General features: G+C 35.5%; 1 protein-coding gene across 2 annotated transcripts in view; it reads left to right on the plus strand.

Annotated features, from left to right (window-relative positions):
* Window positions 1-26,289, plus strand: part of LOC149597169 (uncharacterized) — a 267,950-nt gene that overhangs the window by 33,056 nt on the left and 208,605 nt on the right. Inside the window, exon 1 of one of the 2 annotated variants that reach the window (XM_089861127.1) lies at window positions 2,045-2,513. The exons of the other annotated variant lie outside the window; for it this stretch is intronic. Coding sequence (XP_089717253.1) covers window positions 2,380-2,513 — 134 coding nt within the window. The 5' untranslated portion in view covers window positions 2,045-2,379. Of the gene's footprint in view, window positions 1-2,044; window positions 2,514-26,289 lie in introns of those variants that run through there. 2 annotated transcript variants of the gene reach the window in all.

Genomic DNA, 26,289 nt, shown 5'->3' on the forward strand with positions numbered 1-26,289 from the left:
TTATAAGACGCTCTAAATGGGATAAGTGGGAAGAAAACAAGGTTTATTTCAAATGCATTTTTAAAAATATCTTGAAATATTCCAGACCAAGGCTTAGTTAGATCTTTCATCCATCCATCTAAAAAGAATATTGTCTTTGAGAATATTGTCTAGCGAAATTTCCATCAGTAAGCCTGAAGGTTTTGGTGGAAATTTTGTTGCCTTTCAAGCCTCTCAAATAGTACAACCGAGTAGAAAGCTATTTAATAATAATAAGTGAAACATTCCATTACACTTAAGATGTTTGTTTTGAGGTCCCGGTTCAGAGAACTATTTAGCAATCGGAAAAATGTCCCTGAAGATACTTCAGCCAGTGCCATTGGTTTTAAAACCTCTTAGTTCTGTTCGATTCAGTTCCAATTCCAAACCTCTAATAATAAATTACTGGAAACCCTGAATGAAGCGATCCCTTTTAGCGCAAACTGTCTATTCAATGAAGTAATCGCACCGAGTATTATGACATTCCCTTAAGTTTTTTTGGATTCCTCGCAAAATTGTGTTCTAGAATTCATTAAATCTAACTTCGAGTAGCACGTGATAAATGACTCTCTAAAGTGGGAGGTACATTAGTGGCGTTCTTGAGAGGGTGTCAAGAGGGGCGGGCATGGTTTTAAAAATCTTCCCACTAGGGGACGCGAACGTCACACCTATAGCTATTGCCTTAAAAAAATGAATGGCCAGGATCAAAAGTAGAAACAGTCAGCATCAAGATTAATTTGAGCTTTCCGTGTCTTCTTAACAGAATCAAATCTATATAAAAAGCGGGGCCCGCCACGTTACAAAACTTGTCTCGTTTTGAACCGCGAATATCTATTTTATTCAAGCGCGAGATGATTTCCAGCCATATTCATCTTGCGAGTGACAAGAGGGGTTTAACACTCTTCCTTAATCGATACCGTTTGTAAGAATAATATTACCGTAGGAATGGCTAGTAAACCACCCCTCGGTTTTAAAACACCGCGCGTGACACGAGGGGTTTAACACTCTTCCCTTATCGATACCTTTTTGTAACATTAATATTACCGTAGAAATGGCTAGTAAACCACCCCTCGGTTTTGAAACCAGCGCGTGACACCGGGGTGTCGAGCACTTTATATTGTTAATATGCATTACTAGTTTCAATTTTCACGTGAATAGTTACGAGTGTCCGACCTGACGGGGAAAAGTCTCGCGCCTAAATAGACACGAGCGATTCGAATGGAAAGCTCGAGTTTTCATCTCTCTCTCTCAGGAGCTGTCTCGAGTTTAAATTAGCTTTTAATAAACTGCTCCGCCGCTGCTGGCTTCTTCTTTATAAAAGTATTTAGGAGATTTATATGTCCAATCTTTAAATAATGTTTAATTAACATTCGAAATGATTTAAAACATACATTGAATAAAAGTAATGATGGCTTTTTAAATTGTGTTCAGCTGTCATTCAGAATGATCAGAAACAAAACCGGATCTTTAATGAGAAAAAATTAAGCTTCTAAAAAGATTTCTGTCCCTCGAGACTTAGGCCTACTCGCAATTTTACAAAATACTATTTAAATTAATCGCCAGCGGAATATATTAAACCAAAAAAATAATCGGGGGAAACCAAGTTAAGAAGCTTTTAAAGTAAGAAAAGAAGCGGTATAATATTTTTAAGCGCCTCCTTAATAATTGTGACGTGCCTCACCGAAGGCGCTATAGTCGATCCGCCCTTTTTTCTCGCGCGGAAAAATTCAAAAAGATTTCTTCTTTCTTTTCCCGCCACCCGATTTTCCCGCCACCAACATTTCGCGCCACTTTTCCTTTTCTCGGAGAGCGCGCTTTTTTATTTTCCTCAATCCGAGGTGAAGGACACTTATCGTGAATTGGTTAGTATTTTAATAGTAATTCCTATTAGCTTTAACGAAGTATCCATCCCCTCGTCAGTACGGTGTCTCGAGAGCTCCCTCCCCCCTCCCGTCTTTCCGTCCCGCGCGAGAATTTGTTGGAGCTCGAGGCTGGCTTCGGCTTCACTCACTCGCTCCGCCGTTGCATCCGAAGCCGTATCCGGCGCGCGAAAGAGCTCGTGCAACGGCCCCTGTCTTCTCGTAAAGTTTTAAAGTGTTTAGGCCCGGGTTTTAAGCCTAATTAAGTTAATTAAAATGAGCGTGAAAGACAGATTTAATCGTGGTTAAATCCCTTGCCAGTGTTTAACGCGTTTGTCTGTCGTTAAATTCTAAAAAAGCAAAAGGAAATTAAGTGTTTTCGTTGATCGGACGCTGGATTTCGTTTTCCCCCCAAAAAATTCAACGGACTTTGTCGTACTCTGGTCCCGCGAGCGTTCAGGACGTTTACCACCGGCGGTATTTAAAACAACAGCAACAAAAGATGAGCCCCTGGAGTTACAGAAAGTTGAATCCCTTTCAACTGGGCCTAATTCTCAGCGTTTATTTGGCCTTTGGACCACGTTACGTCACTACCAAGAAACTCTTCGACATTTACTGGAACAGCACTAATTCAATGTGAGTTTTTTTTTAAAGTTGATTGTCTTCGGTTCAAAGGTCGTGCTGTTCTCGTGAAATGTTAAATCAGTTTTAGGCTTAGGGTATAAACATGGTTTAAGTAGGGTTTTAGCAATGCTCTTCGGTTCAAAGGTCGTGCTGTTGTTAAGTCAGTTTTAGGCTTAGGGTATAAATATGGTTTAAGTATAGGGTTTTAGCAATGCTCTTTGGTTCAAAGGTCGTGCTGTTGTCGTGAAATATTAGGTCAGTTTTAGGCTTAGGGTGTATAAATAATAACTATTGTAGTTAAGTAGGGTTTTAGGAATGCTGTGGATTGGATTTAGGCCTGGAATTGTGGGTAATTTGGTAGGGGTTTAAAGGTTTGTATTGACAACTGGTTACTGGTGTAATAGTTACTGAAATTACTGGGTTTTTAATTTTAATAAGGGGTCAAGGGTTATAAATAGGTTAGGGAAGTTGTAGAGCATGGTTAAAGTGTATTGTATTTTGGTTTTTAAAGTGTTGACAACTGGTGTAGGTAGGATGGTAATAGTTACTGGAATTACTGGGTTTTTAATTTTAATAAGAGGTCAAGGGTTATAAATAGGTTAGGGAAATTGTTGTGCAACCATGGTTAAAGGTTGTATTTTGGTTTTTAAAGTGTTGACAACCGGTGTAGGTAGAATAATAATTACTGGAATTCCCGGGGTTTTATTTAAGAGGTCAGAGGTTATAAATAGGGTCAACTTTTTAAAGTAACTATGCAATGTTTGCGTAGCCTCCAAATTAGAAATGGCGCTTATGAAACGTAATACTAATTGAATAAGGAACCCCATAAAATGTCGACTGCTTTTAATTGATTGAATTTATTAATATGGTTTCTATGCGGGAGGGGGGCTACTATTAAACCCTTTTAACTTGGGGGGAGGGGTGGGGGTGGGGGCGTAATAACCCCTTTAGAAAGTGTGATATTTTAGATAGAGGCGAGTTATTGAATTCAACACGTTCCATGAAGGCGAATTATATATTCCTATTTCTATTGAGGTTAGCACGTGCTCGAGTGGGCCCCCATAATGCCCCGCGCGACCAGGGTTCCTAGAATTAACAGCATCCCCCCGCGCCCGCGCTCTATAATTTTGCAAACTCCACTGGTTTTTCATTATTATTCTATAGACCATGATCTAATGGCTCGAAATCTATAGGTCATATGACGTCATACCTTCATTTATATTGGTATCTCGAAATAGTTAAAGGACCCCCAAAAATTAACTGTGTGTTATTATAAATAACAATAGGTTTAAATGATAGTAATTCAATTGAAAATAATTTCTGAAATTATTAATAAAACACATTAAAGATGCCTGGAGCTATTAAATACGCTTAACGGGTTATTTTAAGTTTAATCCATCCCATAATGCCTCGCGGTTAAACGTACCTTAATTGTTCTTTGGGTGAATTTTTATAAGGGGTTTTAGTTCAAAGGGTTTCCTGTGTTTTTAAATTAAATTTTTAATTATTCGCACTCATCTTGCTAGGGATTATTTATCTCTATGGGAATTTGGATAATCGCAACTTTAATTTTATTCTCCATATATACGTTGAGGATAATTTTTATTCCGTAAAATAATTTCGCGTTTAATTGCGAAGCGTGTAAAATCGCGTTTATGCTAATTTTCCTTATTTCTAATTATTTTAATTACGAATCCTAAACTCGTAATATCTTGGGTGTGGGGAGGTTTTAATTTTAGGTCTCGAATTTCCCGCTATATATTTTACTTCGACGTTAAAACCGGTTTTTAATAGAATATAACTACAATTAAATTTCCTATATTTTATTTTTTTTTAATTAAGTTTCGCAGACTGCATCGACGTATACCTTTTTAGTTTCCAACCAATCACGATTAACGCGCCCAAGTTTAAGTATAGGCCAGGGGTGACCCCCACCTAGATCTTTCAATCCGCACCTCCCAAGTAGATCCAGAGAATTAATTTTAACTCCCGTTAATATTTTATTTAATTATCAATTTTTGTGAATTTAATAAAAAATTCTCGTGGAGAAAAATAGTTTAAGAATAAATTTATTCTCGTGGAAAAAAAGGTTTAAGAAAAACACGTGCTTTAAAAAAAAATAAGCGCGTGAAAAAAATATTACAAAATAAAAAATGAAGCGCGTGAATTTAAATTCTCGTGGAAAAAATGTTTAAGGAGAAACACGTGCTTTGAAAAATAAAATAAGCGCGTGAAAAAAAGATTTAAAATAAGCAAAATTGAAGCGCGTGAATATAAATTCTCGTGGAAAAAAAGGTTTAAGAAAAAACACGTGCTTTTAAAAAAAAATTACAAAATAAAAATTGAAGCGCGTGAATTAAAGTTCTCGTGAAGTTTTTTTTAAAAATGAAAGAATTGAAGCGCGTGAATTAAAGTTCTCGTGAAGTTTTTTTTAAAAATGAAAGAATTGAAGCGCGTGAATTAAAGTTCTCGTGAAGTTTTTTTTAAAAATGAAAGAATTGAAGCGCGTGAATTTAAATTCTCGTGAAAAAAATTAGAAAGACGAAGCACGAATATTCAATTGGAGAAACAAAAAGTTAATGGTTATGTTTAGCTTTTTCTGTATTAAAAATAAAATTTAAAAAATGGAATAAATTACGGGGATTACGGCGTTACATCCCCTAACCCTTAAAATTGGAAAATCGGTAGAAAATAATTATTAACATATTGAAATGAACATATATATTTTAATCTCTTTGGTGTGTGTCGGGACATTCAATTGAAAGATTTCTGCAGCGTCTAGGGCTAACCTCCGCTATTAGCTTAGGGTATATAAAAAACGAAATGTGTCTGAAATCATTAATGTACAAAAAGATTAAATGACTTTTGGCAGAGTGAATAGGGGGGAGTAGAAGTAAAGGGGGGGGGGGGAATAATGTATTCGATATTTTTATTCGACCGTTGAGAAATCGAGCGCCTCGAGCGGCGAATTCGAGAAACACCACGCCTCTATTTCTCGCGCGCAAAATTTAAAGGGAAATTATATTATATTTAAAAATATAACTTTATAAAAATTATAAAAATAAATAAGAATGCTTATATAGATTCAATAAATGGAGTTTGTAAAGGTTAAGGGTTAAAAAATTTAGGGTATTTAATGTGGCTATGGTAGGACTTTAAAGCAAGTTTCTACTTCTTAATAGATACAATAGCGTACCCTATAATTTAAATATTGTATCTCAACCCTTTTCTATAAATTTTATAATTATTGGAAATTTTATTAAAGATCTATTCTATATAATCATCGGAGGAATATTTTATATTTACCTCACGTTGTTTTTTCAATTCAATCGGTTGCAATTAATTATATTAATTTTAATTCCAAGGTATATAAATTTAATTCGTTAAATTGCGCGGTTCCCCCGAGGATGCTTTTTGGTTGGTTTAAAAAAAAATTAGACGCATTGTGGTTTGTATAACAATTAACAATTCCACGGGTAAATTGGTCCGTGATCATTTTCTTTAGCCTAATTATAAAGAGCGCGCTTTTCAAGGTTAAAATTAATTAAAATAATAGGCCAATTTTTAATTTTTGTTTCATCGCAATTGACCCTTTGCTAAAATTTTAATTTTTGGGGACGTCGGAACTCTTTGTTTCATCCTTTGAATAAAGCCCCTCCCCCCTTTATATTTCCATAAAGTTATTAAATATTTGGGATTACAACAATCAGTGGCGAAAGTAGTTAAACAAAATGTTATAGTCTATATTATTTAAATGTTTATAACTTTAGTTATATAAGAGATACGGGGATGTCCTTTGAGTATGTTATAGTCCAATTTGTCCCCCATCTAACTATACTAAAAGATTTGGGCTACGACAAACAGGGGCCGAGTAATTAAGCTAAACGTAAACAAACAACCCCTCCATAGGAATTGCATTAGACCCAACTTTGGAGGCTCGTAACTCTGGTTCTAGTAGAGATACGGGGATCTCCTTTGGATATGTTATAGTACTCTTTGCTCCCCATACAAGGATACTTTAAACTTGAGGCTACCTCAATATCTTCGTCAACTCATTTTTTGTCTCACTTATTGTTATTAGGTTACTTTTGATTTTTATTAATAAACTTTGGAGGCTCGTAACTCTTTTTCTACTGGAGATACTGGGATGTTCTTTGAGTATGTTATAGTCCAGTTTATACCCTTTCCAACGATATACTAAATACGTGGTATTACAACAATCTGGGCCCGAATAATTAAGCAAAATGTTCATAAACCCGAACAAGATAATTGCGTACGAGTCTTGAAGTGTCAACTTCTTTGCCAGTATTTCTTGACAATGGGAGTGCCACGTATCCGATTCTCTAGAAAACCGTCCTTGTGTGTATGTAGTTTTCGCGTTTTAGTTTTCCGAATCATTTGCAAGGGTGTTTTTAAGAGCGACAAAATAACTTAAGTCATGTAATGACTTAACTAAATACATCCGCGCTACAGCACCTATTGCCGCCGCCACTCGAGTCTTTTGAATATGCGCAAAAGTACCTGGTTACGCCACCATTATCGTGGCCTCCACCTGATTATAATTTCTATGAACTGCCTCAGTCGTTTGGAGAAACGCTTCTTACGCCTTAATGGCTCTATTAAATCCCAGAATGCTTTTCGCGCGCGCCCTCATCTTCTTCTGTACGCTCAATTAGTTTCAAATACAGTATTATCATCCTAAAACCCTCCCAAAATAATAAAAAAAAAACTAAAAGAAACTTAACTATTCGGAAATATAAACAACATGAATAACTTGTATGCAAATAACCATAAGTTGGTTTATATTTAATTAATTAATTTAATCGCGGTTGAATTGCATACGTCACAAATGACTGGCAACACACACTTATCAGCCCACTATCTATTGTTATTTGTATTTGTAATAATAAGGGAAATGTGAACTTTAATAACACAAATAACAAGAAGTTGGTTTATATTTAATTTATTTAATTAATTTAATCGGGGTTGAATTGCTTACGTCACAAATGACTGGCAACACTTATCAGCCTACTATCTATTGTTATTTGTATTTGTAATAATAAGGGAAATGTGAACTTTAATAACACAAATAACAAGAAGTTGGTTTATATTTAATTTATTTAATTAATTTAATCGGGGTTGAATTGCATACGTCACAAATGACTGGCAACACTTATGCGCCTACTATCTATTGTTATCTGTATTTGTATTTGTAATAATAAGGGAAAGGTGACCTTTAACCTTGACCTGATCGCGACTTTGGGTTTATTCCACAAAACATGATTGCACGCGTTTTATTTATTTGGGAAGACAGCCCTACTACCCTACATGGAATTGACAGTAATGGCAGTGGTTGGGCTTTTTCTAGCGTACTTGAGTATAGGGAATGGGCGCGAGGTGCCCCTACCATTTAAGTATTAGTCTATGGGGGTAATTTTAAACGTCGTCTTGTATTTTCACGCGCCCCGTATCGCGCACATTCGCATTTTAATTCGGGCGGGAATTTTCGAATCAGGTTTTCTTTTCTGACCGGGGATGGTGCTGGTACTTTAAGAGCGGCATGGTTGTTGCTTTGCGCTTGGGGCGAAGCAACGGCGCCGGTGGTCGGGTGGTCCAACACCAGCCAGCCCCTACCCCTACCACCACCACGCACCACCTCGAGAGATTGAGAGAGAGAGAGAGACAAATAAACTCCGTACTATAGTTATACTTATTACCCATCGCCTTAAATCGCTTACCTTAAAACATAGACAACAAGAAGAATAGAACTTATTTCTAAATCCAGGTTTGCCAACTTGGGGATTGTTATAACTCGGAGAGATTTAAAGATACTTGTAAATACTTAGAGGGTTAGGTAGCCATGATTGTTCTCTACGCGACGGTACCATTTTCTTGGACTTACTTCAAACTGAGCTCCAGATAATTAAGATTTAAACAATCAAACCAATTAAATAAATACCAATATTGAATCTTGGTTTTTGCCAACTTGGGGATTGTTATAACTCGGAGAGATTTAAAGATACTTGCAAATACTTAGAGGGTTAGGTAGCCATGATTGTTCTCTACGCAACAGTACCATTTTCTTGGACTTACTTCAAACTGAGCTCCAGATAATTAAGATTTAAACAATCAAACCAATTAAATAAATACCAATATTCAATCTTGGTTTTTGCCAACTTGGGGATTGTTATAACTCGGAGAGATTTAAAGATACTTGTAAATATCCTTTGATGGTTAGGTAGCCATGATTGTTCTCTACGCAACAGTACCATTTTCTTGGACTTACTTCAAACTGAGCTCCAGATAATTAAGATTTAAACAATCAAACCAATTAAATAAATACCAATATTCAATCTTGGTTTTTGCCAACTTGGGGATTGTTATAACTCGGAGAGATTTAAAGATACTTGTAAATATCCTTTGAGGGTTAGGTAGCCATGATTGTTCTCTACGCAACAGTACCATTTTCTTGGACTTACTTCAAACTGAGCTCCAGATAATTAAGATTTAAACAATCAAACCAATTAAATAAATACCAATATTCAATCTTGGTTTTTGCCAACTTGGGGATTGTTATAACTCGGAGAGATTTAAAGATACTTGTAAATGCTTTGAGGGTTAGGTAGCCATGATTGTTCTCTACGCAACAGTACCATTTTCTTGGACTTACTTCAAACTGAGCTCCAGATAATTAAGATTTAAACAATCAAACCAATTAAATAAATACCAATATTGAATCTTGGTTTTTGCCAACTTGGGGATTGTTATAACTCGGAGAGATTTAAAGATACTTGTAAATGCTTTGAGGGTTAGGTAGCCATGATTGTTCTATACGTAGAGCCACGGTACCATTTTCTTGGACTTACTTCAAATTGAGCTTCAGATAATTAAGATTTAAACAATCAAACCAATTAAATAAATACCAATATTCAATCTTGGTTTTTGCCAACTTGGGGATTGTTATAACTCGTAGAGATTTAAAGATACTTGTAAATGCTTTGAGGGTTAGGTAGCCATGATTGTTCTCTACGTAGAGCCACGGTACCATTTTCTTGGACTTACTTCAAACTGAGCTCCAGATTATTAAGATTTAAACAAACAAACAAAACCAATTAAAGATCTGACCAAACTTGGGTCTTAAGTTAGACCAAATTGAAGGCGTCCAAACTCTAGTTCAATTCAATTTGCAGGGATATCCCTTTAGTACGTCATAGCCCTAATTGTCCGCTATCCAATGGTACCAAATAATTAGGGTCAGGGCCCAATTGTAATTGAAAAAATAAATAAATAATTAATAAACATAAATGTCATTTTAAAGGTTAACATTTTGAAATTAAGAAATCATTTATAAATTCAGTGGCTCGAAAATTTGAAGGGAATTTCTTCTATGAAATAAATTGATGTAAAAGAGATTATATTATACAATTATGAAAATGCTTGGATTTTTTAATGACCCTTAAAAGCTCGAGTACTCTTTTAAAACGACGAGTATGAAATACAAGGGCTCACCATTTAAAAACAATTTTCACGCAGGGGAAAAAAATCCGGTTTTAATTTTTAAGATCTACCTAGGCTATAATCGTCGGCGCGGCGCGTTGCGTACCTTCTCAACCATTTTGGCCCTCCAGTGAAATTACGCCGAAAATTCTTGTTTTACTTGTCAGTGTAGTTTTAGACTAAAGCGTAAGAATACGCTATGTTAATTGCAATAAAGAAACAAAGTAGCGTTTGTCAAGAGATTACGTAGGTAGGATTCGAAATCTGATGTTAGGATCTCTGTTCTGTTATAGGTTTTTTTTTGGGGGATGAGGAACGGACGCTCATTGGTGGGGAAGGACTATACGTAATAATAAGCTCATCACCGAACGCTAAATGTCTTCATTATATGTCATGGCTAATCGCGAAAAAATAAATAAGAAATTATACCCTATGAGTTGACCCAATCCAAGATATATTTAAACTATGATGTACCTGAGCTTTGAAAGGCAATTAGGAAATCTCTATGATGTCGCCAATGGGCCATTATTATTTATTTTTTTTTTTAGTAAAATTCAATTCAAAACTCGGGAATTATACAATTTAGGCCTATAGTAAAACTTAGAGAAGTCTTTAGCAATTAGTAAAACTCTGGGAAATCTCGGAATTTTATAATTTTTAGTAAAACTTAACTCTGGGAAATCTTGGAATTTTATAATTTTTAGTAAAACTTAACTCTGGGAAATCTTGGAATTTTATAATTTTTAGTAAAACTTAACTCTGGGAAATCTTGGAATTTTATAATTTTTAGTAAAACTTAACTCTGGGAAATCTTGGAATTTTATAATTTTTTAGTAAAACTCTGGGAAATCTTGGAATTTTATAATTTTTTAGTAAAACTCTGGGAAATCTTGGAATTATATAATTTTTAGTAAAATTACGGGGAAAATTCCTTGAAATTGTCAATAAAATATATTATGTGGAAAACCTGGAAATTTCAGGGAAATGGGTTTTTCCGAGAGTTGCATGAACCCTGTTATATTTACAGTATTTAAGCGGCTTGCCTTACCCGGTTTGACTTTAAGTGCAGGCTATGGCTCATCCTGTTTCCTTTTAATTTAATGAATAAAGTACTTATTAACTTCCGACGCGATGAAGCTTAAAAGGAAACAACTTATAGTATAAGATGATTGTCCGACTGCACAATGGCGTCATTAAGAAAATACCCGGAGTGTATATACAGTATATACTCTAATTTTGAATAGATTATAGATCTAGAGTCGGGCACCCCTAATTAAGGAAAATTAAAACGCGACCGCGCTTCCGAGTAATTAAAGCACGAGCACCCCACATTCTTTCTTAGATTGTCAAAGATGTGTTTGTCTTTTTAATAATTAACCACCAAACCCAACTATTATTATTATTATTATATTAAATTAAATGACGCGTTTAAATAAAAATAAATATGCTAGAAAAAAAATTATAATTTAAGTTCAAGTTGAAAGATCATAAGGTCAGTAACCTTTCACGGCTAGCTAGCTACCCAATAATCAAAGTGTATTTAACTTTAATTACTTAACAATAGAATTAATCTGACACGCGTTATTAGGTTAATCTTTAACGAATAATACATTGTATTTAATTTTTTATTTTTTAACTTTAATTCGGAGGCGAAATTTATGTTAAACGTTAAATCTATTCATCTGTCGATCAATTAATTTATGTCCCGTGACATTTTTGATTTTAAAACTGTATAATTTGAAAGGTTTTTTTCTTCATTCTTTTTGGCACAATTCATTGTATTTCTTTCTTTTACAAAGCGCTTTATTTCCGTTGACAAGTGGTGTTGAAAGTTGGCGTGACATAACAGAGATGTTACTTACATCCCTTGAAATGACACTAATTTATTTCAAAGGAACCGCCACCGCACCACTGCGCATGTCCTCTCACAGGGTTGCCACAGTACCTGGAAAACCCGGGGAATTTTGCTGCAACAAATACATTGGAAAACTTAATGTAGAGAGTTTATTTAATTAGAAGCACTTAAAAATCTACACTTTCGGGTTAAAAAGTCAGGGAAAAGCACAGAAAAAGGTCAGGGAATTTCGGCCTAAAAGGTCAGGGAATTTCGGCCTAAAAGGTCAGGGAATTTCGGCCTAAAAGGTCAGGAATTTGGTTCTGAAAATTCCGTGGCAACCCTGCTGAAGTTTGTTTCGTAAAGTGTTTGTGCTTAAGTTTTAGATTCAAAATTCAATGTTAAGGCTAGACTTTAGGCCTTGGGTTTTAAACTAAATCGAACCTTAATTTTATTATCTTAATTATAGTAAGTAAGATTAACGGTGACATTAGGGCCCGTATTTGGTTTGACTGTAACATTACAAACTGACTTCCGATAAGAAATAAGTGACTTTAAAAACATTATCTTAACAGATGTTTTAAGTTTAAAAGCCACCTTGTACCATGCATGGAATTTTATTATTTTAGGGAACTTCGTGTTCTGAGTTCCATTAAAATTATCTACAAAACTTAGCTGGTGCGGGTCCGTGCAAGATTTTATTTAAACCAAAACATAAAGAATTTGGTGTCATTTTTACTTCAAGAGGGGAGCAAGCATAATGTCAAGGTCAAATTAGGGTCACGTTGAAGCGATGGATTAAGGGTGTTGGTGGTATGGGGTCATAAGGGTGGGGCCAGCTGCATTTTTTAAAGCAATTGTACTTAAAGTAAAGCGACGCCCTTTCCTCGCAGACTGCATAGTATACAGGGTAAGGCGCGGACTACAAATTTTTATCCCCAAAATTTATTTTTTTGTTTATTTTTTATTTTTTTTTCTTAAAGTTGGGGAGAGTGGTCCGATGACCTTTTTATATCACAGAATGTTGGGAGCTCTTTCGTCCTACGCGTATCTTTAAAACTTAGTTCTTATACTGAACAAAGTAGTTCGCCAAAAAATATGACAGCGAAATAAGAAAAAAAGATACAAATTTTTAAAAATGTATAAATTTTTCTGACATAATCTTACACAGACTTAGATTTCGGTAGAATTCAATTCCACTCGAGTAAAGGTCGAAAGGGTCAAACTATAGCTTTAACACGATTCTGTTGTTGGTCACCGCGTCTACTTTTTGTCAAATTTAAATTTAAAGGCGGGTTTTCATCGACCTATTTTCAATTTGAAAATCAAACTTATTTCGTGGTATCTGAGACAACAACAGACTGAATTAAGCTTGTTGTAGAATTCAGTTCGATTCAGTAATTACCATTTAGTTCCAAAGCTGAATAAATGCGGGAGATGCGAGCGGGGAGATGCATATAATAACAAATATTACTGGTAAACCCTGTCCCCGAAGCGCATGCGCAGTTAAAGTTAAGAAACGGGGGAGGGGGTCGAATTGTCTGTGGCCCCTTTACAATATATTAATTTATTTTTGTAAGTAAGACATCATTGTTTTTGGCGTCTGCTATCTTGTTTTTCGTAGCTCGTGACGCGTTTTTTTGAGATGGCGTGTATGCATTGCCGAGCTAGGTCCGAGTCCAGTCATGTTATATACGTCAGAAGCGTATTTTTTGACAGACACTTTCATAGCTTAAATTTATCTTGTGGTGGTGGAAGAAGAAATATTTTGGCGGCCATTGTTCAAACACTCCCGAACGTCATTTTACGTCAGACTAGGTCTCACGATATTTCTTGGCTTAGGCCGCCGCGCAGTCAGTCAGTTTGGTCGTGCGTGTGGGGCCCCCGTCAAACACCAAGGGCGGACCGTAGCTGGGGGGAGGGGGTGCTCTTTGGAGGTTGAATCTTTGTGTAAAATGACGCTTATATCGCCACTTAATATTTAATACCCTCCGACAAGTTCAAGATTATTCAAGTACAAGTTCAACTTCTTCGCAATCCACCCAGAAGGAATTTAAATCCGTTTTACCTGTTGGGGTTTTTACGCTCAGATATTTCTCACGTACGATATAGTCTATAGGTATGGTGACGTAATTAAACATTTGGCTTGTTCGGACAGTACTTCGGGGACCCTGGCAATATTGCGGAGAATACCAATGGGGTTTATAATCCCTTTTTAATAGTCATGTCGCAGCACGGTGTTTCTGGGTGCTACTCGAGGCCTCCCCTGTATGTAATTTTCAAAAATCCCGGCTCTTCCTTGTACCAGACCAGTACCATCCACTTCGTGTCCGGTACAAGCGTGGTTTAGTCGACGTAACCCCAACCAATTATTGCCCCTACTATTTTCTACCGGTGAGGGAACGGAGCTAGTACTTATTACTTACGTAAGTGCAAAACGCTCTCACGAAGTTCTATAATATTGAAAAGATATTGAAAAATCCACGTGTTTTAAATTAAAATATAAATTCTAATAACGCGCCCTTTTTCTTTTAGAATTTTCCCTCCAAATTTAATTCAGCGCGTGCTTTTATATTTTTTCTTCCTTATAGTTTTTTAGTCACGCGCTATTGTAGGTTATAATTGTTTTTTAAAAATAAGAAATTTGCACGTGCCGTTAAATTCGCGCGCGCAATTTTTTTAAATAAGAAATTTGCACGTGCAGTTAAATTCGCGCGCGCAATTTTTTTAAATAAGAAATTTGCACGTGCCGTTAAATTCTCGCGCGCATTTTTTTTTTCTTTCAAGTAAGAAATTTGCACGTGCCATAATAAATTGGGGCGCGCGCGCGTTCTTTTCCCGCCAAATATTTTTATATCAACACGCGTGTTTTTAGAAATAGTTAATTATTTTCGCATTGGTCGCTGAAACGCGGTTTTATGTTTACATTCATAACAGACACGCTTGACGGTATACGCTATTTTTTTCGTCACCCGACTGCGTGGCTTTAGACGTCTTTCGGTGCTCGTCGAGTTTGGCTGGCCGAATCCATCACTCGGGGAACTAATAAGCGTTTTGTTGCCATCGCTAAATCTTTCAAAAACATTCCTCTTCCTCTCTCTTTCTCTCTCGGTTTCAACCGCAAATTGCCATCAATGGGGAAATGGGTGCCGTATATCTCTTAGGAAACAATGTTGGCATAGTCAGGCGGGGGAAATCCCGTTAGCGTTGCCCTCAGTTGAGTTGAAACATTGGTGGAATCAGCCCGCCTGACAGCTAGCTCGAGAGAGAGATTCTCCGGATATAGTTCGTCGTGGCTTTTTGCCTAGATGTCTTAAAACGCTAGCTCCCTTACCAACGAGCTATATAGTCTATCAGCGGCTGGCTGGCTCGTGCCGTAACGAAAATACCAACCCGCTCAAAGACTATTCATATGATTTAGGGACTCTCGTTACTTTCAAGGTTTATATGGCATTCGATGGTTTATGAACTGGTTCCCCTGTTTTTAATATTTTATATTAGGCCTAAAAAAATATTCAAATCATAACTCGAAAACCGTGGCTCGGACGGCAAAATGTCATAGAACATTTTCGACTCAAAATGGCCCAATAAATACGCCCTTTCATTATTGATGGACTTTTCACAAACACCCTGTATAACTTTTGCAGTTTTGAAGATACCTTTAAATTTTGCAACAATCTTTTAGGGTCTAGAATTTTATTTTTGGAATTCTGTATCTTTTATCCCGGGGAAACTTCCTGATGGGCCACACACCGCCCAGTAGAATAGCTAAGCTTGTTAGTTAATACGTATTTAAGCTACCGTTTTCTAGAAATAAATCCCCCCCCCCTATAAAAATAAGAGTTTGTGGGTAATTCGGAAGCAGGAGCGTACAGAAACAAGAATTGGACAGTTTATCTGGCACCCAAATCTCAGCGTTCCAATCCAATCTTTGGAATGAAAGAAAGAGCCTTAAAAAGGGACTCACTCGTTGGTAGGAAGCCATCCTGAAAAGCACCCGTGTCTCCTCCTGATCCTCTCTCTGGCTTCGTTTTTTCTTGACATATCCGTTAGGGGGGGGGGTTGGACGAGACGTATGTATCGTTGACGCGTCCAACCCGTAATTTACAATTCACCTAATACTGTATTCGAACTAACTGTTCACGCTGATTTAAAAGCAAACTTGGGATGGTACAAATTATAGGTTAAATTTTAGGTTAAGGTTGTACCGAAGCTAATGTATCGTTTGTATCACCCCCGCCTTTGATTACGGTATCAACTTGGGGTCGGATTATGGATTTCCTATAACGGAAATGGACGATTGAGAATGGGGTTCATGGTCTTGCCGCCTGTCTTCGTATCACGTGATCTTGACACCCTGCTCGGAGGTTAGGGTTTTGGAGACTACTTTCTAACCCCCCCCCCCCACCCCCGGTCGTCGTAACTAAAGATGTCATGTCCTTTTATAGTATCGCTTATTCTGGGATATGTCTTATATACCATCCGTCCTCATGATTTGTGTCCAGTCTTATAGCTAGAATTCTATAGACAATTCTTGGTTGGATTTTTCTAAGGATGATGTAGTGGCATCGAATGTAATCCCCTCATTGAGTTTAATACGGTTAAAGGCAGGGTGTTGTCAGTTCTTTAAATTATATTTAAGGGGGTTTTAGTTTTAGTTAAGGAAGAAATGCTTACGGTCGTGTTCGCATTGTTTTAATAATTCGACCCCGGCTAGCTGTTATTTTAAAATGGTTGCCACGAATCTTTATATTTAGAAGATTGTAATTAAGTAATCAAGCTTAAATCTGTCTAATCTCAATCATAATGCGTTCTATATATTTTGGCAAAAAAGCGCAATTTTCCCTCATAAAATTAGAAAAACCTAACGTTTGCATTTTTTCTTACTTTTCGTATGAGAATTATGAAAGGCAGTAATTGTGTGTGTGCGACAGGCTTGTATATTCTTTTATTTTTATCGCACGATGAGAGACGTGGGACGTAGGAGTCTTGTCCGCCATGACAGGGACCCATAAACATTTATCATCAGCTCCTAGAGAAATCTGTTTCAATCTTAGATTACAATATAGACAAAGGCTTCATTTTTCAATCCTTACTGCATTCTTGGATTGTCTTACTTTCCCACGACTTTCCGATGAGAAAAATAGTCATTTTAAGACTGTACTTGGCTGAATTCCCTGTAGCCTGTAAATCTAGCCTCTCTTCGCCGCAGTCGAAAGAAATAGTTATTTTTAGTTTGTTCCGCTGACAAAAAGCTATTCGAGGAAAGAGATTAATTCATTTTGGCGACTTAGCGAGTAAACTAGACAAGCCTATCTACCTATTTCACTCTTATTTTTTTATTCTCTCTCGCCGCTTGATAACGAATTTACGAGGCAAAGAAATAATAACAAACAAAATCAACAAATAGGCTGCTTATTTTTATTATTATTTATTTATTTTAACTTGTTTTTTTTTCCATTTGCCGATGTCACGGAAAGAAAGGAATTATGGGAGTAAAACAGAGAGAGCTCTTGGAGATTTATTTATTAGTTAGCTTAGAAATTCGTTTCACGTTATAGGTCTCGCGCTGCGCGTGAAAATAATTTATTTTTTCTTTCCTTTATATTATTTTTTAGAAAAATAAAAATGCAAGCGCGTGACTTTGGTTTTTTTTATTAAATTAAAATAATCAAAGCACGTGAAAATAATGTAAAAATAAAAACATTCTAGCACGTGAAAATAATGTAAAAATTAAAACATTCTAGCACGTGAAAATAATGTAAAAATTAAAACATTCTAGCACGTGAAAATAATGTAAAAATTAAAACATTCTAGCACGTGAAAATAATGTAAAAATTAAAACATTCTAGCACGTGAAAATAATGTAAAAATTAAAACATTCTAGCACGTGAAAATAATGTAAAAATTAAAACATTCTAGCACGTGAAAATAATGTAAAAATTAAAACATTCTAGCACGTGAAAATAAACTAAAAATAAAAATTTCCTAGCACGTGCAACATTCTTATTATTTTAGTGTGCGGAAAAAGTTAGCTCGTGTCGTTGAATCAAATAGGTCTATATTATATCAAAAAATATCGATTAGTTTTTGCGATCGAGAAATGGCAATCAAGGAAATTGTAGCAATATCATTACTTATAAGAAAGAATGGTCAGTAATGGTCGGACCAATTGGTCAACCATTAACTTCTGATTTTTCTCTTAGATACTAGGGAGGGAAGCCCTTGTTTATGTCCAAAGCAAATTAAGAGTGACCCGTAAGATTAGCGTTATAGCGTTCCTAATAAATGGCTACTGTCAAAGCGAAGCGTCCCGGCAATCTGTGACCCCCTAAATGAGGGGCCCTAATTAAACCGAGCAATGAGAACGAATGGATGACTTCTCCGGGCCTTTCCCTATCGACCGAACCGTGTGAAAAAAATATATCCCGCCAAATTTCGGTGACAAAAAAGGAACCCCCAAATTAGTGTCTTTGGGGAAACAATGGCAATTTGGGAGGATGGTAATCTAGGGCTCGGACACTTCACTCGTTAAGGAAAAATATTGGTTTTGATTTAAAATATATTGGGCTGTAAAGTGTCCAATCCCTCGAGTTTGTACAAAATTATTTTATTTTTGTTTCACTTGGCAGGAAGTCAAATGGGCCAATCAGAGAATAGGGGCGGATGGTAATAATAACCGTAAACCCATTTTTCCCCAAGATGATATTTATCGTTTATTTTCTTAGTTTTTTTCCATTCATTTATTATTAGGAAAATGTCATTATGCGGGTTCAATTATTTTTTGACGTCACGAAATGTATGTCGGGTCAAATAAATTCCGGGGATCGAAACACGCGCATTTTCCCGCCAAATTTATGATAAAGGCGGGAAGGCGCTCGTGATTTAAGAATGTAATCCGCAAGCGCGCGCACAGTGGGGGGTCACGTGCTCGAAACAACACAAATCAGGATTTTGTTGTACGCTGGGACTGAGAAAATCTATTGTTATTGTTAGGTAAATAAAAGTTCTTCGTCTAGGTGGTAATGCGAATCAATTCGTAAATCTCACAAATATCCAACTAAGTTGGTTCAGGAACGTCATGGTTATAAATGTTATGGAATAACACGGGTTTTTTCTTTATGGTTGAATAGTTTTTCAGGGGAGAATTTAATTTATTCATGGGGGTAAGTGGAATATAGATGGGCCTCGTCATGACTCATGAGAATCGGGTGTATCTTGAATTTAGAATTTAGGTAAATAAATAAATAAATGTTTGAATCTTGTTTAAACCCGCCGCGACTCTAAATTTTATTTTTTTTAAAAGAAGAAATATCTATTTAATCTTTTACGGTATATTTATATCGAGTCACAACTTAGTTTAGCTGGTTTTTTGACCCCTTGGAAGTTCAGAGTTCAAAATAAATAACCAACACTTACTATTAACTTAAAGGAATCCGGTTCTGCACAAAGAAATACGCGACCAGATTTCGTTGATTTTTGTCTAATTTAATGTTAAAATTAAGCCATAGTGTTTAATTTAGTTATAAGCAATTAAAATTATTTTATTAATATTTTTAAATAATGTTTTAACTAATAATTATGTTTCTTTTTTTTTCTTTTAGGTAAGTAACAATTTTGCTCTGGTTTTTGTGTTTTTGGGTCAAACTGGTCCTGTAAGAAATTGCGATATTGGTAAGCTACCCAAATTTCTCTCAATTACGCGTAAACAAAAAACAAAACCGTCCTAATTAGCGATTGTGTGCATGATGAACTACCCGTATTAGGCTCTAGGGAGGGATCATTTCGCGGAATCAAGCTTTCCTGAAATAATTACCCAAAAATTTAAAAGAATTAATAAGAGTGTTTAGTATAAAGTGAGAATGAAGTGAAAATCAATTGGGGATATTAGGTCGCGGGTATTTCCTTTATTTAAGCAGCGACGTTTTACGTTCCGGTATCCCTTCAGGGAAATCGTCTAGCTTGCCTTTTTGGCCACCCGGTTAGTCAGGCCTTCATTATAAAGTCAAAATGAAAGAAAAAGAAAAATAGGTGTCGCTTTCTATCATTTGGAAAAATCATGGCCTCAAGTGCATTTTTAAAGTCATTAAAAATGTTTACCCCTTAAATATGATGATATATTTTTTATTTTATTTATTTCCCTTAAGATGAAAACACGTGCTTTTTTTTATTCAAATTAACAGTGAATATCTGGCGCATGTGCTTTCCCGCCTTCCCCCCTTCCCCCCGAAAGCTCGTGAGAAATATTTAAGGGTTGCTTTTCACGCGCGAGATTTGAGGTTTATATTTTTTTGCACGTGGAAGATTTATTTTTTTTTTGCACGTGGAAGATTTATTTTTTGTTTGCACGTGGAAGATTTATTTTTTTTGCACGTGGAAGATTTATTTTTTTTGCACGTGGAAGATTTATTTTTTTTTATTTTGCACGTGGAAGATTTATTTTTTTTTATTTTGCACGTGGAAGATTTATTTTTTTTGCACGTGGAAGATTTATTTTTTTTGCACGTGGAAGATTTATTTTTTTTTGCACGTGGAAGATTTATTTTTTTTTTGCACGTGGAAGATTTATTTTTTGTTTGCACGTGGAAGATTTATTTTTTTTGCACGTGGAAGATTTATTTTTTTTGCACGTGGAAGATTTATTTTTTTTGCACGTGGAAGATTTATTTTTTTTGCACGTGGAAGATTTATTTTTTTTTATTTTGCACGTGGAAGATTTTATTTCACGTGGAAGATTTATTTTTTTTCACATGGAAGATTTTAATTTAATTAAAATATATTGAGTTATTTTATTTAGTTAAAACTTTAAAACTTTTATGAGGAACAGAGTTTTATAGAATCAAGCATTATTTTTCTATTAAAATTTTTGAAACTTCAAGTATGAACAAAAAGTAAAAAAAAGAGAGAAAAGAAATTTGAAGAACATTTTGAAATATTCCATCATCGCTTAAACTTTTATTTTTTATATTATTTTTTTAGCGATTTAAATTTGGGGTTTTCTTCTATGGTGTATTTTGACGTTTTTCATCAAAGTAGGTGTTAACTTAGGTGTCATATTCTCTTCACCCCGTGATGAGTTTTTTGGGGGTTTTGAGTGACGTTTTCGAGCGCCTTTTAACAGTTGAGGTTTTCTTTAGTTTCAGGCGGCGTAGCTTTAATTAAGGGCTTTTATTGGCTGGCTACGAACGGGGTGTACGGGGGGCCCCGCCCCCTTCTTTACGTCAACCGAAATGAAACTTAAAAAGTGGCCTACAATACTGTATTATTACAAACACCCCCGTCAAAACTGGATATAATTTTGTTTTGACTCTTCAATTTTTCAAGTGAGGAAAACTTTGCGTAATATTAAATTTATTTTCAATGCATGCTGGGAATAAATTTAAGTTTCAAGTATGTCACGTGACCCGTGCGATTATAAAATAATTTGCCATCTAAAAAATGTTTCTCCAAAATTTATTTTTTCTTTTTGCGCCCAAGAAAAATCCAGAGCATTTTTAAGCTGACCCCCACGCGCTTCGCTATAATTTTTTTACGCTTCTATTTAAAAGCCTAGCTTTTATTTTTGGCGCGAAAGCCCCGTACACGTCATCTTTTTTTTTTTGCACCATTTTTGACACGTGATAAGATAGTACGTGTTCACGGCGAAAGTTGAAGTGAAGCCGATACTAACAGTTGGATAAAACTCCATTAAAATTTAATACATCCTTGGCTTCTACTTCATTGTACTTTAATCGCGAATACGGTTCTTTTTTCAAAATCAAAAATGCACGCGCGAGATTTAAAAAGATCTCTTTGGGGGGTTGGATACTTGCCGGTTGTAATTGCCCGTTTTATTGGGCGAGTTTTTGTAAATGTTGAAATGTCCGAGCCCTCAATTGTTATACAACATTTTCGCGTCTTTGGAAGAGGAGAGAGATTTCTCGCGCGTTTTTTTCCCGCTTAAAATCTTTTCATCTTTTTTTGGTGTTTTTTTTTGGTTGGGTGTCCCGCCCTGAGCGCACGTTTTCGCCTTATCTTCTAGACCATTTATAACTTAATAGAAATATTTAAAGCCCGCCTTTCTCACTCTAAGATTACATTCTAATTATACGGCCACTTGATGTTTATGGACCCCCGAAATTTCTTTGAAGCCCGCAACACCCCTCTTTCTCCTCGCCACCCCCCCGGACCCCCTCCCCCCAAAAAATATGATTTATTTCAAAAACTTACGTAATTTTTATATTTTATAAATTAAAAATAAAAATTATATATTACGGGCACATTTTAATTAAAATTAGTAGGGCCATTAAATAAATTATTATAATTATATTTAAACTCGTTAATAATAATAATAATGTGTTGGGAAGCTTTAGAAATTATATAATGATTTAAAAGAATTCAATTCATTTAATTTTAGTTTAAAACATAAATTTGACATCTGTCAGTCTAGGGGGGGGGGTCATTTAAAAGGTTATTATATCGTGTAAGGTCAGTGACCTTTTGATCTTACTCTTAACGTGCTCGTCGGCGCCACCCTGAGCTTTTAAGTATAAAAAAATTCAAGTTTAAGATCACGTCACACGTCCAGCCACAAAAAAAACCTAAACAAAATTTTTCAAAGGTTAGTTCTCCCTCCCCCCTGTTGCCTTTGTCACGTTCACGAATTTGCGAAACTACGCCCAAAATATCGCATGAAACTATATACGCGTGGTTATATTTTCAACCGCAGTTTATACCTGACACAATACCAGGTTATTTTAAATTTATATAGTTATTTTAATTTCAACGAAAAAGTTAATGTTATATTTAATAATATAAGATTTTTAGCTTATGTTATCCCTTTAAAAATTATAATTAAGATCCGAGAGTATGCGCCTTAAAATATTTAGGCTTAACACAATCATCAAAAATTTATTTTTTTAAAAAAAATCCATCCCAAGTGTCAGTTTCTTGAGGTTTAGGTTTTGGGTTTTTCGTGCTCAGAGTTAACTTTTTAGTTCGTGATTTTAACATTTTTTATTTTATTTTGTGGTTAAGAAGAAATCCTTAAAGGACTTACGCGTCTTACTTTACAGCGAAATCAAGGGTGGTAAGCTTATAATCATTCGGTAGTGATTAGAGTCAAGAGACAATGGGAATAAATCTAAAAAAAAAATGTTTAAGATGCTCTCGAGTTTTTGAAACTGAAACATTCTAAGAAATATTTTCAAAATAGTTTAGTCAAAATGAAAGCGTCAAAATAGACACCACACCACGCGTTTATATAAAAAAAGGACCACCCCCTAAAAATATTTCAAGGCGGATTATTTAAACCTATTAAAATAAACTGGAGAACTTTAATTTTAGATTTAGGTTTAGTTTCATTTATGTTAAGATTTAATTTCACCATTAATCCGATAATTTTTGTAAAATTCAAGTTCGTGAATAGAAACGTTTCCAGACAGTAATTGCACCGAGTTATCTATTCTGAAAATCATGTAAATATCCAGAAATTCCCATTTTAAATAGATTTATTAATCGAGATTATTCTATTGGCCATTTGATAAATACCAATACTACTTTCAATCTTACGAGATTTAGCATTAGATATTAGTACGCCTCATCATCTACTATATTATCAAGTTCCGTTGACATTTAAAGGGATGTTAAAAACCAATCGATAATAATTTAGAATAAAATCAGTAAAAAAATATAAAAATGAAAATACATTAAGTACCTAGAATTTTTTTCCTTGAAAAGATAATTTATATTTTACCTAAAAAGACAAGAAACTCTGTAATTGCGAATAAGATTCGGTGTATTCTTCGATATCTATTTGAAATCATTGTAAAAGGTCCGCTCCCTGAAATCTTAAAATTTAAAAGTCCTGCATGCAGGGCTTGCTGACTGGCTTTGATAGCGCTGCAAATTAAGATAGTTTCTTATATATAAGAAATGTAGTCCGGATAAATCGAACCTTTAAGGGTACTTAAAAGTACTTCATGCTTTACTCGGCTCTACACGCGAGAGAATTTCAAAAACTTCTCCCAAAAACCATTTGCCAAAAAAAAAAAAAAATAGAGAAAAAATCGAATTCCAGTTTTTGGGTAAAGAACTTAACTTGGTTGGAATAACTCGTGTGTTTTGTTCAGGGCTAGTTGGTAAACTGTATAGAATGCAATCTGTTAGGAATGCATAGCGGCTAATTGGAATCATTGCGTGTCCATCCGTTTTCACTCAATGTATCTAGGTGGATTTTGTGGGAAGAGCTAGCTAAACTAATCATTTTGTATGACGAATTTTACCCTGACGAATTTATGATCTATCTCACTGCAGATTGCACCTTAGGAACTGTAACAAGGCACTTTTGCCACTTATTATATACTTCTGATAAAGCTTTGGTTCCTCCCATGACTCACCACTGAGTTAGGAAAACTTTTGGGTTTTCGTATTTTATAAAATCTTCCGATGTTTGTAAGATTCACGTTTCCTATTTCCCCGGGTTTTAACACGGAAAAACACCGCTGAGGTCCCCCTCATCTTAGACCAAGCGAAAGGGTATAAAAGGAAACGTGGATTATAGGAAGACGAGATTCCTTTTTTGTATATTGAAAGAGAAGCACGCTGGACCATGTAAATAAAGTTCTTTGGAATATTTTACCCCCACGGCTTTTCATTTTTAAATTCGTTTGTATCCGGTCGACGACGGCATAGCCAACCGTCCCGGGGCCTAACAACCCCAACGCCCGCTACAGAACCAATGAAATCACAGTTAGAAAAACTGTCAGAATTATTGCACGGATAGTAATTTCTCAAGCCTTGGCACTCAAAATTCGCGGTGAAATAGAGCTATCTCAGAAGCCTTAGTGTGACGTCGCCCATTCTATTTCCCCGTAGAACCAATGCGGTACCAAACATGGCCGCCCACTGAAAAATCTAAGCCCGTGATGTCACGTTTTACCTAGGCACTGACGTCACAACTGAGATAGCTCTATTATCATGGGAGGTATATGAGGGACACAATGATTCCAGTTAGTTTTATGTATTACTGATAATGTTAATAGAGGAACTGAATTTCGGTAGTCTTATCAAGTGCGCCCTTATTTTTTTGTGGGGGGGGGGGGGCTAAATGGTTCTGTTGGTCTGCTGTGTTTGGGGGGGGGGTTCAAGCGGCGGCCATAGTATTTTGTCAAATCTCTTGTACCTCTGCGCCCAATTTTAATGGCTCCGGTTTCGCTGTATATATCTAATGGATGGGCATCAATTCGACTATATAGATAAAACCGTGAAGAAAATGCACTTAAATCTTAGATAACTTTAAATTTATCCGAATTCCAATGTAAATTATTATCGTGGAACACCGTTTATGCGTTGCCAGACGCCCTCTGTGTTTTAAAATAAATTTATCAAAATTTTATTGATTCGAATTTTGACGGATTGTTTTCATGGTAGACTAAGTTCAGACGAACTTGTGACGCTTTAACTGTAGTTTAATTCATTTTTCCAGGAAAATTCTTTGAGATTTTAATAGCTGTAATCGTTCTCTACGCGACAGTTTTAAATATTTGGAATTAAGTTAATTAGAGCTCTAGTAGTAAATAAAGGTTTAATTTTATTTTTTTTTTAGAAGTCTCCTGGAATTGCAAACTTTAAAACATTGTAACTCTAGTTTAATTTAATTTCCTGGAAAATCCTTTGAGGTTATCGTAGCTCTAAATGTTCTTTATCTACCGATACTATATAATCCATAATATCTCAATAGGTTTTCTAGAAAATGCAGCTGATGTTGAATTTTAAAATTTAACGAAATATTTGTAGTAATTTTTCCCACGCCTTTACTCTCATGGCGATTATATTCAAATTAGACGAAGAAAGTTTCAAACTCAAGGACTATTTGTTAAAGCCAAACCTGTTGCGTAAGGAAAGAAGAAGAAAAAAACAGGGGGGCGTGTCAAAGTACTTCCCAAATCATTAATAATCGCCGCCTTCATTGGTTAAGCTTGAAGTTCACTTATTCCAAGTTTAGTTCAAAGCGAAAACCGACGCTTAAAACTTTAATCTGCACCGCTCATTACGTAATATCTTAAAGGGAATGTAACACGCGTTTCATTCTTTTGAAACTCGGCGGAATAAATATAATAATAATAATAATGGATGAATGGACTTTAAATTTAAATAATTATTTTAAGTGTATTGTACTTATACACGTTTCCTTTATGGCAATGCGAATTGAGCGCGGAAACACAATGGTATGGTAGTTTGTTGTTAAATCTTTTAAGGCACGCATCGTTGATAAAGCGGAACCCCACTCCGCACTCTACTAACATCACGTGACCCCAATCACTCTCCTTTCATTGGTCAATATTTCTTATACACATATTTTTATTAGAAGGATATATATTTTTCGGCCAATGTTTGTAGTTGGACAAACTTTACTATATGGTGTATAATAATTATTATCCGAGAAACACTCCCCGCCCCGCCACTGTATTGTTTTTC

Source organism: Phalangium opilio, unplaced genomic scaffold (assembly GCF_054372755.1).
Source record: "Phalangium opilio isolate 3A_F unplaced genomic scaffold, DU_Popi_V2 ptg000369l_1, whole genome shotgun sequence".
NCBI lineage: Eukaryota > Metazoa > Arthropoda > Arachnida > Opiliones > Phalangiidae > Phalangium > Phalangium opilio.